We start from the raw sequence: 18,864 nt of genomic DNA, 5'->3' as shown, positions 1-18,864 counted from the left end.
CTCTGTGACTCAGAAGTTTGCAGTTCCAGGCTTTATTCCTTGTGAAGATAGTGTGCTGATCTGTGTTTTATTGTGCTACATGTCTTTGCCATTTCCAGGCTTTATTCCTTGTGAAGATAGTGTGTTGATCTGTTCATAGGTTCATAGGTTCGTAGGTTAGTACTAGGCTAACTGCCCTTTTGGGCCATTTGAAGCCTAGCCAGTTACCCCATGTGAGAATCAAACCCTGCACCTTGTGTTTTTAAGGTAAACACCTTAACCATTATGTCATCCTCCCACCCCAGTGTGTTTTATTGTGCTACATGCCTTTGTCATTTCCAGGCATTATTCCTTGTGAAGATAGTGTGCTGATCTGTGTTGTATTGTGCTACGTCTTTGCAAGGTTTTCTTTGATCTTCATCTGTTTTTATCATGCTTTTGAGTGTATAAAAAATAACCCCTTCATCATCTTCATAATGTACCAGAAAGTTTACCCTCAAATCTTGCTTACTTAGCCAATAAAGATATAATTTACAGCAATGCTTTTTTGTTTTGTTCTGTTTTTTTTATTGTCTGAAATAGTAAAAGCCTATGTTACTACTGAAACTGTGTAGTAATAAACATTTCCTTTCATTTGCCATTACATAAGATAAATAGCTTTCTTTTAAAGCAGAAAACAATGGAATATAATTGTAATATATCATTTGTTTTGTCCCATAAATTTTTCTTGCAACTTAAGTACAGACAACAGTAAATGCCAAATTAACTGATGACAAACATTTGGATTTAAAAAAATGTTTCCTGAAGTGCTGAACATTACTGATATGTACTTGTCAATTGTGTTATCCAGTTATATCAAAATGCTGCATATTGATTGGCTTGTTTTACTTTACTTGTGTGTGCATTTTTGTCAATAACCAATTGTGTTGCATTGCAGCCATGGGAGTCCCAGATGTTCAGCAGCAATTTTCCATACGAAGCATTCTGCAGTGATTCCTGGGGCCAGTCCTTGCTAATTTCTACCGATGTTGGAATGTTACTACTAGATGGTTAGTGAGTAACGTCTACACTACTGTTCCTGAGTATGTTCTGTCTCTGTCTTACTGGCTGTAAAAAACATTGCATGTCATTTCATGTAAAAGAAGTAGTTTGCCACATTAAGTGCATATGTACATTAAGGTACTTATACCACAGGCATGGACTAAAATGTACTGTGATAACTATATCTACCATGTAAACATTGAGTATAAATGTGAAGCTACCTACTCAAACATACAGAAATGTTATCCACAAGAACATTGTCACCCAAGGAGTAAATGCCCCCTACACCAAACACAATCCAATAACCAGTAAAATAGTTATAACAAGGTGTCGGGACGAGCACAGGCTGCAAATATTTAAACGCATCCAATAAAAACCAGTATCTTCCACAGTATATTAGTTTATTCAGGAAACAGGAACAGTGGTAAGCGCTTTCACCCTGGTAGGGCTTCCTCAGACCATATACAAACATACACAGCCATTCATAATTATAAAGAGAAAAAAGGCGCCAAATTAAAAATAATCCATTCCACTAATTAAAGTGAAAGCTTCCTATGAAGCAAGATATTTAACACAGATAAATACATTAATACATACATAAAATATGTATAAAAAATATACAAACTACATATTAATATACATATTCATTAAAAACATCATCAATGTCTAAAAACAGTATTAAAATACTACGACAATGGTTTTATAACATGAGGGAGATGCTAACTCCTATGTCTAGCCCCCAAAGGACAATCCACAAAATCCACCATTACAATACAAATCTACAAATAGAAAACTGATTCCTGTATCTAATCCCCAGCACACAACCCCAGTAGTACCTGAAAGTATTATTGAGAATAAAACAAAAACACTACTATCTAAGCCCTCTCGATTTAAGAAAGGGCTTCAGTGGTATTTTATCATTTAGACCTGGGAGGGTATCAGCCCTCAACCTAATGATCCACGTCGCTTCTTGTGTCTCAGTTCTATTCCTTATATCCCCTCCTCTATAATGGCAGGAGATTACTTCCATAACTCTGAAACTGAACTCATGTGTATCATCAGTGCAACTGATATGTTTAGATAGGGCGTTGACACTGGATCTGATCCTAATTTGATAAAGATGTTCCTTGATTCTGTCCCTAAGCCTTCTGTCCATCTTTCCAACATAGAATGTCTTGCATTCTGAACAGGATGCAAGGTATACCATATGTTCTGACATGCAGCTGGCAGTGACTTTAAATTCATGTCTCATACCATTATTAGGGTGTATAAAGGTAGTGCTGGAATCAATGTATCTACAAAAATTACATCGATTACAGGGTAGTGTCCCTATCTGCTCATGGCCACCACTACTCTATCTGGGACGACACAGTAACATCTTTAGACTGGGTTTCTTCTTATACACAAACTGCGGGATCTCCCCTATTACCTCTTTAATAAAAAGATCCACTGTCAACACCTCCCAATGCATTCTGATTACATCCTTAATATTCCCCACATCCTGAGTATAAAACAGGAGGACTCTTTTCTTGACATCTCGATCGGGTGCAGCTATAGTCTCATGCTGATCACTCTTTGCCTCAACTCCTACTAAGTCTGAAAAATATGGACTAGCTCTACCTGTTCTTAAAGCTGAAAGGCCAGACATACCTTTCACTGTCTTCCTCCTTATAAGCTCTTCACCTGAATCTATTGCATAGATCAATGAGTGCGGTGCCAAACCTTCATCTCAAGGATTATACCATGAGGACCACATGACTTGACCCTTCACAATATTACTGAATATATATCCAGGATGCATACTGTGTCTATGTAAAAGAGCATTCCGATGGCATGCTTTCCTATAAACTCCTGTATTTAAGAGATCATTCACTAATCTTTCTACATAGACATCAAGGAATGGTATCCATCTATCAGAAAATTCGTGACTAAATTTCATATAGGAAGACAGCCCATTGACTCGGTCAGTGAACACAACCAATTTCTCAATATTGCCTTTCCAGATGAGGAAGATATTGTCCACAAAATGTCTGTAAAAAAGGACATTAAGGGAGAACTCATCTAACTTAAACAGATATTCTGTTTTCCATGCAGCCATAAACAGGTTGGCATAGCTGTTGGCACAAGAAGTGCTCATAGCTACGCCATCCTTCTGCAATAATTCTGTGAATCAAAACAGAAAATGTTGTTTTCTAATACCACCTCCAAAAACAAAACCAAAAGGTCCATTCTGGAGCCACTAAGTTCAGTATGGCATTTCAGATAGTCATGGACCCTCTCAACACCTTCCTCATTCAGGATCACAATGAACAATGAATGGACATATAACATAACCATGATGAAAGAGGATTGGGTAGGTACTGTCCTCATGTACTCATGTAAATCCAATAAAAATTGTTTGGTGTCTTTTAATATATAAGGATTTGTATCCACAACTGGATGCAGAAACCTCTCAACATATATAGAGAAGGGTTCAGTCAACCACCCCCTACCTGCAACAGTAGGCCTCTTGGGGGGCACGCTCATCCTTATGGATCTTAGGTAGGCCTTGAATTACAGGTATGAGGGGGTCACTAACAAACAAATACTCATATAATTCTTCAGTGATGACATGGCTCTTAAGGAGATCATCCAACATACCACAAATCCTATACACATGAGTCCTAACTGTGTCCTGTTCAATAACACAATAGAACTGTTCATCCCCTAACATCCTTTTCATGGTCTGATCATAAAATTCAGAGTCCATTACTACCAGACTGCCTCCCTTATCAGCAGGTCTGATGGTGATGGAATGATCATTCCTTAACCCTGTTAGAGCTCTCCTCTGGCCAAAAGTTAAGTTCCCTTTAGTCCTGTACGTTTTATCCTTAATGTCCATTTCATGTAGATCATTCTCTACTAATTTGCTAAAGGCGGCCAATAGAGGTGGGACCCCTGGAACATAAACACTGGGTCTCTTAAACCACTCAGGATTGGACACATTACACCTATTACTAAACTCTAATTTGACACAAATTTCTTACAAATAATCTAAAATCCACTATAGTGTCTGTGATATTACTAGCACTAGATGGAACGAACGTCGACCCTTTGGATAAAACTATTAATTCATCTGGAGACAGTCTATGAGATGAGATCTTATAGACTAGTGAGTCAAAGTTCTCTCCCACATTTTCTTGAGATTCTGATTGGTTTGGAATTCTGCTGACAGTTTCCTTTTCTGCCTGACTGTGCTCATCAACCTTGTTCTCCCCCTGGACACAGCAAAGATGAGGAAAGGGCACTGAGTAACATCACCATCAGTCCCAATGGACTCACCAATATGTTGGTCAACTACATTACTGTTTATTTTCCTCCTCACTACCAATTCTGCGGTCTGTCCACTTGAGTTAACATTCACAGTTCTATCAGTCCTCATATTCACAATACTGTCTCGTGCTGTGTTCACACCTCCATCTACACCCGATTCTCTCACATTCATCCTACTATCACTGGGGTCCTTAACACTAAACAGCCCCTTAATACTATTTACAGTTTCAGTGTGAACAACATTTCTTTGAGAGTTGTGTGGTTCTCCCACACCTACAATATCAGAGTCTATTAAAACTCTAGGCACAGTTTGTCTGTTAACATCATCACTATTATTACGATTATGAAAGTCTGTTCTGAGCCATGTGAAGACATGGCCTAGCTGAAAATCTTCAATATCCCTCCTCAGTTTATTCCATTTCTGGACAAGCAGTCACTCCTCAAATAACAGCACATTGTCCAGTAACATTTCAATTGCTCCATCCACTATCACTTTTGGAAAATGTTCATACAACAGCCTCTGTTGATTAATAATGTCTCTACGCAAACTGTCCTCCTCTGGCCGAAATAACTCATTGAGTAAACTCATGTATTTAAGGCTTACCTCTATGTTCAATTGCTGCCATTTCAACAGTAAATCTGGAAACAGTGTCCAAGTTGTTGGCATCTTCAATACTCTTAGACCTCTCTGTATAATCCTCCGATGCATGCAGACTTCAAAGTGCTGCCTTTGGGTCTGTAGCCTCTTCAATTTCAGGAAATCTGCTTCTAACTTGTCCACTGCCAACCGCAGCTTCACTCGATCAAAAGGCTCCATGGATGCATCACTGACATCATCGTTGGCTGCCTCATAAAACATCAGGGGATTGACAGTCCCAGCTATGCAGCTCAAAAAATGATCCAGACCAGAAACACTGTCTTTATCTACATATGGTAACTCAACTACACCATCATCCCTTCCAGCCATGTCTCCGTGGGTACACCAGCAGCAACAGAGAATAATCCACAAGAACGTTGTCACCCAAGTAGTAAATGCCCCATACATCAAACACAATCCAGTAACCAGTAAAATAGTTATAACAAGGTGTCGGGACTAATACAGGCTGCAAATATGTAAACGCATCCAATAAAAAACAGTATCTTCCACAGTATATTAGTTTATTAAGGAAACGGGAACAGTGGTAAGCACTTTCACCCTGGTAGGGCTTCCTCAGGACCATATACAAACATACACAGCCATTCATAATTATAAAAAGAAAAAGGCGCCAAATTAAAAATAATCTATTCCAGTAATTAAAGTGACAGCTTCCTATGAAGCGATATATTTAACACAGATAAATACATTAATACATACATAAAATATGTATAACAAATATACAAACGACATATCATCAATGTCTAAAAACAGTATTAAAATACGACAATGGTTTTATAACATGAGTGAGATGCTAACTCCTATGCCTATCCCCCCAAAGGACAATCCACAAAATCCACCATTACAATATGTATCTACAAATGGAAAACTGATTCCTATATCTAATCCCCAGCACACAACCCCAGTACCTAAAATTACTATTGTAGATACATTGATTCCAGCACTACCTTTATACACCCTAATAATGGTATGAGACATGAATTTAAAGTCACTGCCAGCTGCATGTCAGAACATGTGGTATACCTTGCATCCTGTTCAGAATGCAAGGCATTCTATGTTGGAAAGACGGACAGAAGGCGTAGGGACAGAATCAGGAAACATCTTTATCAAATTAGGATCAGGTCCACTGTCAACACCTTATCTAAACATATCAGTTGCACTGATGATACACATGAGTTTAGTTTCAGAGTTATGGAAGTAATCTCCTGCCATTATAGAGGAGGGGATATAAGGAATAGAACTGAGACGCAAGAAGCGAAGTGGATCATTAGGTTGAAGGCTGATACCCCCCCAGGTTTAAATGATAAGATACCACTGAAGCCCTTCCTTAAATCGAGAGGGCTTAGATAGTAGTGTTGTATTTATTGTTTTATTCTGCAATAGTACTTTCAGGTACTGGGGTTGTGTGCTGGGGATTAGATACAGGAATCAGTTTTCTATTTGTAGATATGTATTGTAATGGTGGATTTTGTGGATTGTCCTTTGGGGGGCTAGGCATAGGAGTTAGCATCTCACTCATTATAAAACCATTGTTGTAGTATTTTAATACTGTTTTTTTAGACATTGATGATGTTTTTAATGAATATGTATATTAATATGTAGTTTGTATATTTTTTATACATATTTTATTTATGTAGTAATGTATTTATCTGTGTTAAATATCTTGCTTCATAGGAAGCTGTCACTTTAATTAGTGGAATGGATTATTTTTAATTTGGCGCCTTTTTCTCTTTATATTTATGAATGGCTGTGTATGTTTGTATATGGTCTGAGGAAGCCCTACCAGGGTGAAAGCACTTACCACTGTTCCTGTTTCCTGAATAAACGAATACACTGTGGAAGATACTGTTTTTATTGGATACGTTTACATATTTGCAGCCTGTGTTCATCCCGACACCTTGTTTTATAGAAATGTTAGATTCACCATCATGCTGTTACTAAAGAATGACTGGTTTAGCACTAACCATTTTCAAATATGATGTGGGAAAGTTTGCCTTAAACTTTACTGTGGCTTACCTTCTTATCTGCGGAATAACCAAATATATAACCATTCCACCAAAGCTTGCAATTCTAGCAACAAAGAAATAAGAATTGTGGTCTTCTTTTACATTAGCTTATGGACCAAAGAACAGGTTCCAGTTCTTTAAAGTCTAACTACTTTGAACTGTGCATATGGCTTAGTTTAAAGCACTGGCATATATATGACATTATAAATCTCCATATCTAAATGAATTATAGCTTTTTTTGCTCAAATTCTGAAATTCTAAAGGTAGCAGTAATATTCTCTTTGACTTTCTCCACAATCCTACCACATAATTCCTTTACTAACTATGCTGTGAGATTTCTAATCACATTTTCTAATTGAGCAGATATACTAAAGTATATTTTTCAACAATACCATTGTAAATAACTGTTTTGGAAACTTTAATATCAGAATCATACCACAGTGTTCAAGTTTCCTGAGTTGCTGAAAAAGTGATCCTGAAAGACTACCACTATTATGACCCAGCAGAGGAGAGTAAGCTTTATACCCAATAATGTGTGATACAATGCACCAGCATGTGTAAGACTTGTAACCACACAGGAATGGTAGAATGTACCAGATTACCGTAACGGTTTAACCACTAAAGCATGGTACAGTGCATGCATGAGTAGTCCTTGTAACCACATAGACCTGATACAATAATCATGTCTAAGTACATAGGCTAATACAATGTACCAGCAGGGGCAAACCTTCTAACCACTCAGACATGGTACACATTTCAAGCATGTCCAACATGAGTAAGTCTTCTAACTACCACAGGCCTGATGCAATGCACCAATGTAAAGCCTTGTAAATACAGAGGCCATGTATAATGTACCAGCAGGGGTAGGCTTTATAACTACACATAACATGTACAATGCATCAGCAGGGGGTAAGCTTTGTAACTGCACAGGATTGGTCCAGTGCATCAGTTGAGATAACCCATGTAACTGGACAGAACTGGTATAATGCATCAGCAGGGGTAAGCCTTGTAACTTCACAGTATTTGTACACTTCACCAGCTGGGGTAAACCTTATTACCATTCAGGCTGTGCACAATGCACCAGCAGAAATAATCCTTGTCCCTATACAGGCTTGCTACCAGGACCCAGCATCTCCAAGTCTTGTAAGGACAGAGACATAGTGCAATGCACCAGCATTGTAACCCCACAGTCATAGTACAAAGCAACAGCAGCATATAGCCGTAATCAGGTACATCCTGAATCACAGAGTGGTATAGTGTATTAGTACTGCTGTCACACATGGAAGGAGCCCAGAATGCAAAACTATACATTCTTTGCATAAAGAACAAATGCATATGTAAGTTTTTGAGGTGCTCCTTATAGCAGAGCATATGAAGTGAGGCAACACTGTTAAATAGCTCTGGAAAGTATAGGATAGTGTTTTCACAAATAGGTCACCATGCCAAGGACTGTTTATCATGTTGCAATAAATACAGATGGCACAAAGAAGGTACAGAAAGTCAGGAAAATAATTTCAAATAAATTTATAAATGAGCAGCAACAATGACTTACCCAAGACGTGAAAGAAGTCAGAGCTAGGAAGTTGATCCAGTACCCATGGTGGTAAGACTGTAGGGCACTACGTGGATATGTGGACCCCCCAAAAAAAGTATTCAAAAGGTTTTAGAGGGCATTACAGTAACAAGTTATCATGATAACCAAACATGGCAGTGGCTGCAGAGTAGGTCTGTATGCCAGGCATACATAAGTATTCCAAGGTGATGTACATTTCACAACTGTAGAAACACACAGAGGACTGGACATGATAGTGGCACTACAAACACAATCAACAGTATGAATCACAATGTAAGACCTAAGAAACACAACATGAACATGTAAGTTAAATGCAACACAAATAAAACAAACCTAAAAATGTTAACTACAAACAATAAAGAACAACAAAAATGAAATTCATGTAAAAATAATAAATCATAGGACATATGGAAAGTGAATGCAGAACTTTTCTGTCTGGATGGCTGAGGGCAAGAATACGTGGGTATAAAAACTGATGAATGAAAATTATAACCTGAATGAAGTGGTGGTGAACAGTGTACATGGTTAGCTGGTAAATATAATGCTTACACCATTAGGCTAGCAGTGAAGGATGGCTACAATAAATTATGTGAAGAACCATGTACAATTAAAAGTTAAATAACCAGAACTAATAATACAGCTGTCCACCAGCTCCCACATAATCCCCAATAGTGTGGTCTAGTCTTCCATTTATTTTTGATTAAGCAAGTAACTTGGATATATGATGTTTTTGATTCTTATAGCACTCTTTGCTATAATTTGACAAATGATTGATCAATGCAGAATAGTAAAAAAAGAATTCTGGTTATTGAACAAAATACTGATGTGTTCTACAACCACACACTTGGTTCATAGAGCTTGTTAAGGTTGAGTTAATCTCAAAATGCTAAACTATGCTTAAGCAATACAGGAAGCAGGAAGTGGTCTGATCCACATGCAAAACATGATAAATGATCAGTTCAGTACAACAATGTACAACAATGCAGTGTCAGGTCAGATTGGGATTCCTCAAAAACTCAGTTGTTACATGGGATAATGCTTTTGAATTTGAACCACAGAACCATATATTAATCAGAAAGAAGTAAATATGTGCACAGGCTTGTCATGCTATGGAAATACAGTGGTAGTTAGCATTAGTAATCCTATGCAAATGATGAAGAAAGCTGGTGTGCTATAAATATCATTACTTACTCCTCAATAATGCATTATCAAGAACTTCTTGCTTCCAATGCTGCCTAGTAGGTGCAAAAAAAAAAAGTATGAAGAATGAAACATGAATTGTATGGGCCAGTATAAGAGAACATGATGGCAGAAAGATTTTCATCTGAAATGTTCTCCTACGTATGCATAACTACTAAGCAACATTTGTGGGCAAAACATGGCAAACACTGCTATACACACACACACACACACAAACACACACTCTTTGTGTGATTGTGAAGTCGTCAAACAACACAATACCATTTGAACAGCAGGACGTATATGTGAAGTAACAGTACACACTCATATTATGCCAGGATAGACCAAGACTGTTCATGATATCCTCACCTCCCAATGTCTGATTACTCTCCTGTGAAATACAGCTTGCAGGACCAGCAAACTTTCAGACACTGCACACAAGCAGCATTTCTGTAGCATGGCTCACAAGGTGCTATAGTACTGAACTGAGCCACAGAAGCACATTATTGCATCTTGTCAGACTGAGACCATGAACCATCTTTCAGTCTGATTATTACTGCTTCTTCTGCTGCCTGCTTAAGATAGCAATGAATCCTTTCAAGAGCTCTGCCAAAGAACCTGCCATTATGTTTTGGCTTGGAAAACTGGGTGATGAAGTTCAATGGAGCCCTTACAAATATTGCCTGGCTAACTGTATTCAGGGATACAGTGTAGATAACTATGTAGTAATACCCAGATATCCAGTGAAGGCGTACAAAGTTCTCTAATGCTATATTAAAAACATTAACCTAACAGCATCAGCTTCACATGGCCATGCATAGCATTGCCTAGTAATGCAGGTAGTGTAAAGGCCTGATCCTATGCTACACTGAGGAAGATTCATGAATGTGGTATGATACACTGAGGAGGATTCACGAATGTGGTATAATAAGTTTATTTTAACAAGAAACATCTTTATTAAATTATCACTTATGAAATAGGCAATTGTTTATATACATGAAAATAAACCATATTGACATATTTTCAGTTGCAAACATTATACATCACTTCCAATCTATGCAGTCATTGTCAATCAAACATTACATAACTCATTCAATTCCTGCCTTCACTTAAAACTCATTCCTCCTCTATGTATTTGCTCCTACCCTTTACTAAAGATCCCACTTCCAGTTATTTTCTCTCTATTACTATAGTCACTAGTTCTAGTACAGTTGGTTTAGACTTTGATTTCCATGTTCTAGTAATTGCTTTTTTGACAGTCATCATAATTGAACTCGGCAAGACCTTACTACATCTAAGCAATGCCAATTTTGTATCACAGGTCAAAGAAACTAATTTCCTTAGTTATACCAATTTGCTCACCCAGTATTTCTGATAGAATAGTATGCAGGGAATTTTTAAAGTTTGCCAACTCATTACACTTCCAAAAAACATGTTCCTAACTACCTCTTTCTTTCCCATAACACATCCAACATTTGCAATCTACCTGAGGAAAATTATTTGGAGTCTACTTTGGATGTAAGAGTACATATGCAAACACTTCCGAGCAAAGATCCTAAATCTTCTAGACTTTGTTGCATATTTGGGAGACATGCATATACCCCCGTGGTTTCTTTGTGAATTACTTGTCGAATCTCTCTTCCCGGACTTTTCTATGATTTATTCCTATAGTTTGCATGCAGTATTTTAGATGCCCTACTAATTATCCATTTTTAACAACAGTTTCTGTTGTAGATTCTAATAAGTGCTCTTCCAGTGCTAATCTTCCTCTTATGCCCCCCTATTTCTTTCTCATTGCCTATATTCTGATATCAATCCTTGATAGGGAAGGCAATCTCTAGCCTGCAGTCCAAACGTATTCTTGGCCTCTTCCCATTCTATTACCTTTCCTTCTCTAATTATTTGCTCCCAGTATTTTGGTTCCTTTGCCAGTTTTCTCCAATAAATTCAGCCCCATCTTGCCTATTCTTTGTAACCCTAATTGCAGTTATCCCTATCAGCAGAATCTCTCTTCTCCATCCCCATGTTGGCTTAGTTCATAGAATAATTTCTGTTATTGTATGAATATTATATCCTGTATGGTTGTTATTTTCCTTAAGGATCTGCAACCAAAATCCCAGTCTCTTCTTATTTCGTGATCTTCCTATATCTTTCTGCTTGTGCTATGTATAGGAACCATAACCGTGTAGCTTAGAAATACCCCTTCAAATCAGGTAATCCCAAATCACCTTGTTCTATTGGAAGGCTCAACTTGTCCCACTTGACTTTTGCCTTCTCCCTCTTAATAAAATCCTTCAACTCTTTATTAGTTGCTATAATGTGTTTTGATGCATTGAAGAGGATTCATGAATGTGGTGTGGTACACTGAGAGGGATTCATGAATATGATATGATACAATGAGGAGAATTCATGAATGTGGCATGATACATTGAGGAGGATTTATGAATGTAGTAAGATGCTACCACACATGGTATGATACTACCACATATGGTATGCATTCATACAGCTGTATTGTGTCATGTGACTCAAGATTCTGAGGAGGGATGAAAGTCCTGAACTGTGAGAAACAAGCTTTTTATCAAAAAGGGAAGAAAAAAAGTTTTTATTTCAGTCCTACTTAAATATTTTAATTTGCACTTATAGTGGCATTTGTGGCAATACTGTTTTTTGTAGTAGTCTGCATTTTTCCATGTTTTAGCCAGACATGCTACCTATTTCTTGTTTTAGCTTGTTCTGGGACCTTAGCCCTGTAGCTTCATTTGCATTAGTGAGAGACTTATTAATTACTACAAGATCTAAACATTGCTTATACATTATACTGCATTTCTATCTCCATAACACTGCATTTTGAACTCAGTCTGGAACCTTAATCTGGTAGTTTTATTCACAGTTGTGGGAGGATTGTAAACTACTGCAGGATCTGAACATTTAGCCCTTTTCTATTGCATTTTTCCATGAGCAATGTGACTGGTAAATCAAAATCTCTGCCTTGGCTGATGCCTTACATAATAGTTTGGATTGCAATAGTGGGAGTATTGCAATTTCTGTGCAGGATTTGTGCTTTTGTAATTCCATTGCTGTTTACATTCCATTTTTACTGCTAGCATCTTGTATTCTGCTTATCATTTACCTACTTAAAGTTACATTTAGTGCTGTTTGTCACATTGCTACTGGTTTTCCCTGATCTTGTGTCTGCCACAGCCCCCACTGATACATTAAGCAGCGCTCTCCCTGCTGCTCTCTACTGTTTGTACACCATACCTCTCAACTGTCCCTGATTTTGACTCAAATTTTAACTCTGTCCCTCTTAATCCCTCGTATAACTAGTGACTTTTGGAGGAAAGGTGGTGAATTACACTTAATGAATAATGACAATAATTAAGAGTTATAAACTTCTTTTACTTCAGAAAATGTGTATTAATTCATATTCTCTGATTCTGTCAATGTTTCATGTTAATAGCATTAATATTCTAAAAGTGTCCCTGATTGTCCCTGATTTTTTCCTGACTTGTCCCTGATTCTGTCAAAATTTGTCCCCAACTGGTTGAGAGGTCTGAATGTACACTAATTGCAATTTTCTTTTCTCCCACTGTAAAATCTAAGGTTTGTGAAATTATAACCTACCTAGGGTCATTGACCTGTTTCTCAGAGTCAAAGGCTCAGTGAACTTTGACTTCCTACAGGTTCTGAAGTCACTGAGCTCCACTACTGGATTTATTTGATTTAATCTCTCGCTAGCTAGACTGCTGTAACCAGCACATAATTGCATCCTTACAGAATCTTTTATTCAAAACTCTGTGAAGCATAGAAAGCCCTCAACTGTGAGAAATGAGCTTTTGATCAAAAAGAGAAGAAAAAAAGCTGTTCTGAGCTGCGCTCACTGGGGTGTCTGTGCAACAGCTTTATTCCATGTAAGAGACCTGGAAAATCTATACAACCCAGGAAATCCTGGTCTGAGGCTCAAATAACCTGCTCCAAGTGCAAGTAAACTTACCTTGGACTACAGTACCCTCGGACCAAATATCTAGGCATATCCAAGTGCCTTAGTAGTTTGTCTACCCAAACAGTATCCTAAACAAGCATAACTCCAAGCAGTTATAGTCACCCCTTCACCTGAGTCACACCTATTGAAACAAGGGACCAGCACTTCCCACCAACTTCTGAACCAAGTCTAATTGGGACAGGTGCATTGAGACATTATAAGAATTGTCTAATGATCATTTATTACTCAAACAGCATAACACAGTGGATTGATATGTGCATATGTACTCAGTCCTAAAAGGCAAAGTTACTGCTATTTTCAGCAAATCACACATGCCTCATGAACTGAAATTCAAATTTAAAGTTATCTATTATCACTCCAAGAAGTTTCGTATGGGAGACTTCAGCTTCAGTTTTGTTTAGGCGAAAGATTTTAAATTTCAGTTTATGAGGCATGAGTAATTTGGGGAAAAATAACAGTAACTTTATTTTTTTAGGGTTGAGTAGCTAGGCATTATGGAGCAATTTCTCAACTGTGTAAAAAACTTCTTGCATGCTATGAAGTAGCGGATGCAGGTTATTAGATGTACGTGGAAGTGTGGAATCCTCAGCATGTCATAGGAGAATGGGTGGACATAGGGAGGTATGCGGTTCATTGATAAAGATATTAAAGAGGAGGGGACCAGGAGTAGAGCCTTGGAGTGCATATGTGGAGGCTTGTAGGCAGGGGGATAGAAAGAGTATTCTGCCATTTTACAGTCTGGAGCCTGTCAATTAAATATCTATTGGACAGCAGTAATGAAGGACAAGGTTGTCCAAATTGAGGCATTTTATGCATGAGTTTAGGGTGGGAAACTGCAATGAAGGTTTTAACAAGTCAAGGAATATGGAGGAAACAAGTCTACTAGAGTCCCTGTATTTGTTTATGGTGTCAGTGAATGATAGGAGGGCAGTAGTTGTATTGTGTGTTTGAGGGAAACCATGCTGGTGGATGTTAAGAGCCTTTCTTATAGAAGACAGTGGAAGAGTTGCTTATAAATACATCTTTCAAGAAATTTTGAGAGGGATTATAATATTGCAGTAGACTTAAAAGTTAGAGATGTCAACTGAGATGCCACCTTTATGAAGCGGAATAATGCAGGATTTTTTTTCAATAGTGAGAGTACATATGATATGGCTATTGATCTGTTGATAATGACAGAGACTGGGTATCCTATGGCATTCGCAAGTATCTTTAGGTATTCTGGTGGGAGGTTATCAGCTGCAGTGGAGCAGGTTTTAAGTTTAAGTGAAGATTTTTTTTTATCACTGATGTGGAGGCATGTTCTAAGAGGAAGCTGTTAGCAATGGATATAGATGATTAATTAGGTTCCTGAGAGGATACTGCAGAGGGAATAAAGGCAATGGTAGTTGTATGGTGTATGGAGGATGTTGGTTTTGGTCTAACATGTTGCTCACTGAATCACTAGGATAGGATGTTGTTGTGGGGTGGCAGAAGCACTGGATGGGGTGAACAGTTTTTAGTTAGGAAGGGAATAATTTCTATGAAGTAGATATTGAATAAGGTAGCAGTTTATTTTGGACAACCATTATGAGAAGGGTCAGGTTCCTTATTTGAGCCAGGCTGTAACAGGTTATGTAGCGATGTCCAGAATTTTTGTGTTGAAGTTGCAGATGGCTGTAACCTTTTTTTTTTATCTAGTTTAGCTTGTTTTTACTCAGATTGCACAGTTCTCTAAAAAAGTTGCGGATTATAGGGCATTTTAAGTCTAAGCCATTCTTTCCAAGTTTGGTCTTTGTTAGACATTGTAGTTTTTGTCTGGGTAGTGAGACATGGTGTTTGGTTAATTTTTACTTTTTTTTGAGTGGGGCTTGGCTGTTTAGAGTATTTAAGAATAAGTTATTGAAAATATCGAATGCCTTGTGGAGTGGAATAGTTTTTTGGGCAAACCAGTTAGAGGCTTTCAGTGTATTGTGCAGGAGTCTTTATTTAATTTAGAAAGGTTTCAGAATGCTTTAGCTCATTCTGTCCAGTAAAGCTCTGGAAATTTGCACTATAATTTCCAATGGGTGGAGCCTAAACTTTTTGATAGAATCAAATTATGTCTTTTTGTTTCAAATGTTCATATCTCTGGAACCATAGGGGTTATTAAAGAAGTGTAAATGGAAAAACTATCATCACGAGCTTCTTTTATAGTGGCAGTATCCTTTAGATTCTAGGTCTTAAACTGCATTTTATAAGTCACAGTAAACATAGTGACCATCATGTTTGAAATATTTTGTAAACAACTTACAATATCTCGGCAACCGCTCTATTTACACACATACTGTTAGCAACATTTTGTTCATCTAGATGAGTGCTTTCATATGAGGATAGAGCAGTTCTGTCTGTTCTACTTGATTTTCTGGATATTTAGAAAAACATGAAATTTATGACAATATAAAAATGATTATATAAACAGTGATTATCTCTTTATCTGCACTAGACAGAGGTCAAATATCAACACAGGTGTGTTTGCCGTAGTATAAGTTTTAAGATGAAACATTTTAATACATAGTATGTACCGTGGTTTTGACATCATTGCTGAAATATGAACAAGCAATATCTGACACCTGGTAGCATCAGTAGGATGCAAATACAGACAGGCCTATAGGCATCACCGAGGTGTAATGAGTTAAGTTGGTGACTGGAATTTCCATGGGTATAGGCTGGAAGGTGGTCACTGAGTGAATCTGGATAGGTTTCAGAGGTTGTAAATTTACTAGGGTCAGATACCAGTATCCAGTCTATAATTGCACCTTTACTGCTGACATTTTTAAATCTAGTGTGCGTTTTGATAAGTTGTGTGTAACCACAAAGGTTTATAATAGCCTAGGGAAAAGTCTGACAAAAGGTTTTGCCAGTCAACATTTACATCTCCTAGAATGATTTTTTCATAAGGTATAATATGGAAAATGTTGTCCAGGAGATTTCATCTACAGTTGTATTACTTCCACGTGGGATTTAGACTGTAACAAAACATTACTGTTTTTTATTGTTAAGGTTTAGCACTGATACAAGTATTTCATTATTTAAGGGTGTTAATTGTGTGAATAGGGAGAGACGTATAAACTTAGATAAATTAAGGCTACGCCACCTGTTTTCTTGAGGGACCTATGAACTGGTAGGACTTTCATGCTCAGAAAAACAGCAGGTAGTTGTATCTGCTATAAACCTTGTCTAATAGATGACATATTTTCGTAAACAGGGAAATAAACTTTGTATTAATGTTGCAAATGGGGTAATATGCATGTTCAGAAAAAGTGTGGTCCACCTGCAGATCCCAATATTTGACAGCAGTGTTTCAAAAATAGTCTAGTTTTCAGTCTTGAGTGTGGTTGATGGGATTTTGTCATGCATTAACTACTTTCAACCAAAGAAGCTGTGTTGCCTTGATGCTGTTATGTGTCAGTCCATTTTAACTCTGTAGTACATTTTCATATTTCTGCACAGCAGCCTAAGGTGTAACAATTATCATAGGTACTAAAGAAAGGTGATAGCATAGATCAGTACTAGCTTTGTACTGGAGGATGCATGCCCTCCTACACTTCAGTCATTTCTGTTTTACAAGTAGTGCAAATAGTAAAAGACCTATTACTGACCCCCCCCCCCCCCCATGACTCTGACCATGGCTTAAGTTCAGTTTTTGATGGAGCATGGCTCACTTTAACTGTTAATGAATAATACATAAGATAACTCCTCATTCAGGCTGCTAACTTCACAGTATGTCCCACAGGATGATTTAAATCAAAATGTGTGTATTTAAATACATGTGCATAAAATTATATGACATTAATGCAGACATCAAGTAAGGCAGAGAGTTCATAATCAGTTAGTACATGACTGAAGATGTAACAAAACTGCATTAACCCTGTTTAGCTACTGCAGCCTTTGGCAGATATTATTTTTTCTCATGCTACATATTTGTATCATTTAGCTGTATGTTTTCTTCATTACTGATCATCTTTGATATTCGGTAGTCTTTATGCTAAAACTGTTCCTTAGATGAAAGGAGTAAAAAACACAAATCAATTAAATGAGATTAGATGCTAGACTAACACCGCACTGAAGTGATGGGTACTATACCTGGCCACATTGTCACCTTAGAATGCTGTGAATTAAGGCGTACACTGCACCCAAAGTAAGTGATAGGTATTATACCTGGCCACATTGTCACCTTAGAATGCTGTGAATTAAGACTAACACCGCACTGAAGTGATAGGTATTATACCTGGCCACATTGTCACCTTAGAATGCTGTGAATTAAGGCGTACACTGCACCCAAAGTAAGTGATAGGTATTATACCTGGCCACATTGTCACCTTAGAATGCTGTGAATTAAGACTAACACCGCACTGAAGTGATAGGTATTATACCTAGCCACATTGTCACCTTTGAATGCTGTGAATTAAGATGTACACTGCTCAGAAGTGATAGGTATTATACCTGGCCACATTGTCACCTTAGAATGTTGTGAATTAAGACATACACTGCACTGAAGTGATAGGTATTATACCTGGCCACATTGTCACCTTTGAATGCTGTGAATTAAGATGTACACTGCACTGAAGTTATAGGTATTATACCTGGCCACATTGTCACCTTAGAATGCTGTGAATTAAGGTGTACATGGCACTGAAGTGATGGATACTATACCTGGGCACATGGTCACTTTAGAATGCTGTAAATTAAACTTTGCTAGCCTATTGTCTTTTGTTACTAACTGTGAGACTAAAGTTTTTTTTGTAGCTATAACATAGAAGAAGGTATTCTTCTGTTTGTGCAAAATGAAAAACTTGAAAAAGCTGTTGTTACATTTATACCTTCCATTGTGACACTCCTTGATAGATTAGGTTGCCTGACAAACAAATGGCTGTCTTACACTAGGTAGTTTCACGCCAGTTCTTCTGATCATGTGGCCTTTAAAAGTTTAATTTAAAATAAAACGAAGATGTGGTAATGAAAGAAAAGCATTTTTGAGCCTTAAAGTATGGTTAAAAGCTTATCTTAAGATCCTGTATGATTGTGCTTCAGCATGAGTTCCAAGACCTAAGGTCATAGTGAGATTGCTTTGTGCTTTAACCTTTCCATCACTTTG

At 37.5% G+C, this 18,864-nt stretch overlaps 1 protein-coding gene across 1 annotated transcript in view; it reads left to right on the top strand.

The window, feature by feature from the left end:
- Positions 1–18,864, top strand: part of GARNL3 (GTPase activating Rap/RanGAP domain like 3) — a 3,522,664-nt gene that overhangs the window by 2,797,327 nt on the left and 706,473 nt on the right. Inside the window, exon 19 of the mRNA XM_044057887.1 lies at positions 917–1,028. Within this exon, the coding sequence (XP_043913822.1) occupies positions 917–1,028 (112 nt within the window). The remainder of the gene's footprint in view (positions 1–916; positions 1,029–18,864) is intronic.

This window comes from Protopterus annectens, chromosome 16.part0 (genome assembly GCF_019279795.1).
Source record: "Protopterus annectens isolate FY-2018-M chromosome 16.part0, PAN1.0, whole genome shotgun sequence".
Lineage (NCBI taxonomy): Eukaryota > Metazoa > Chordata > Ceratodontiformes > Protopteridae > Protopterus > Protopterus annectens.
Note: the sequence above shows the minus strand (reverse complement) of the source record. Positions and strands in the feature narration are given on the sequence as shown.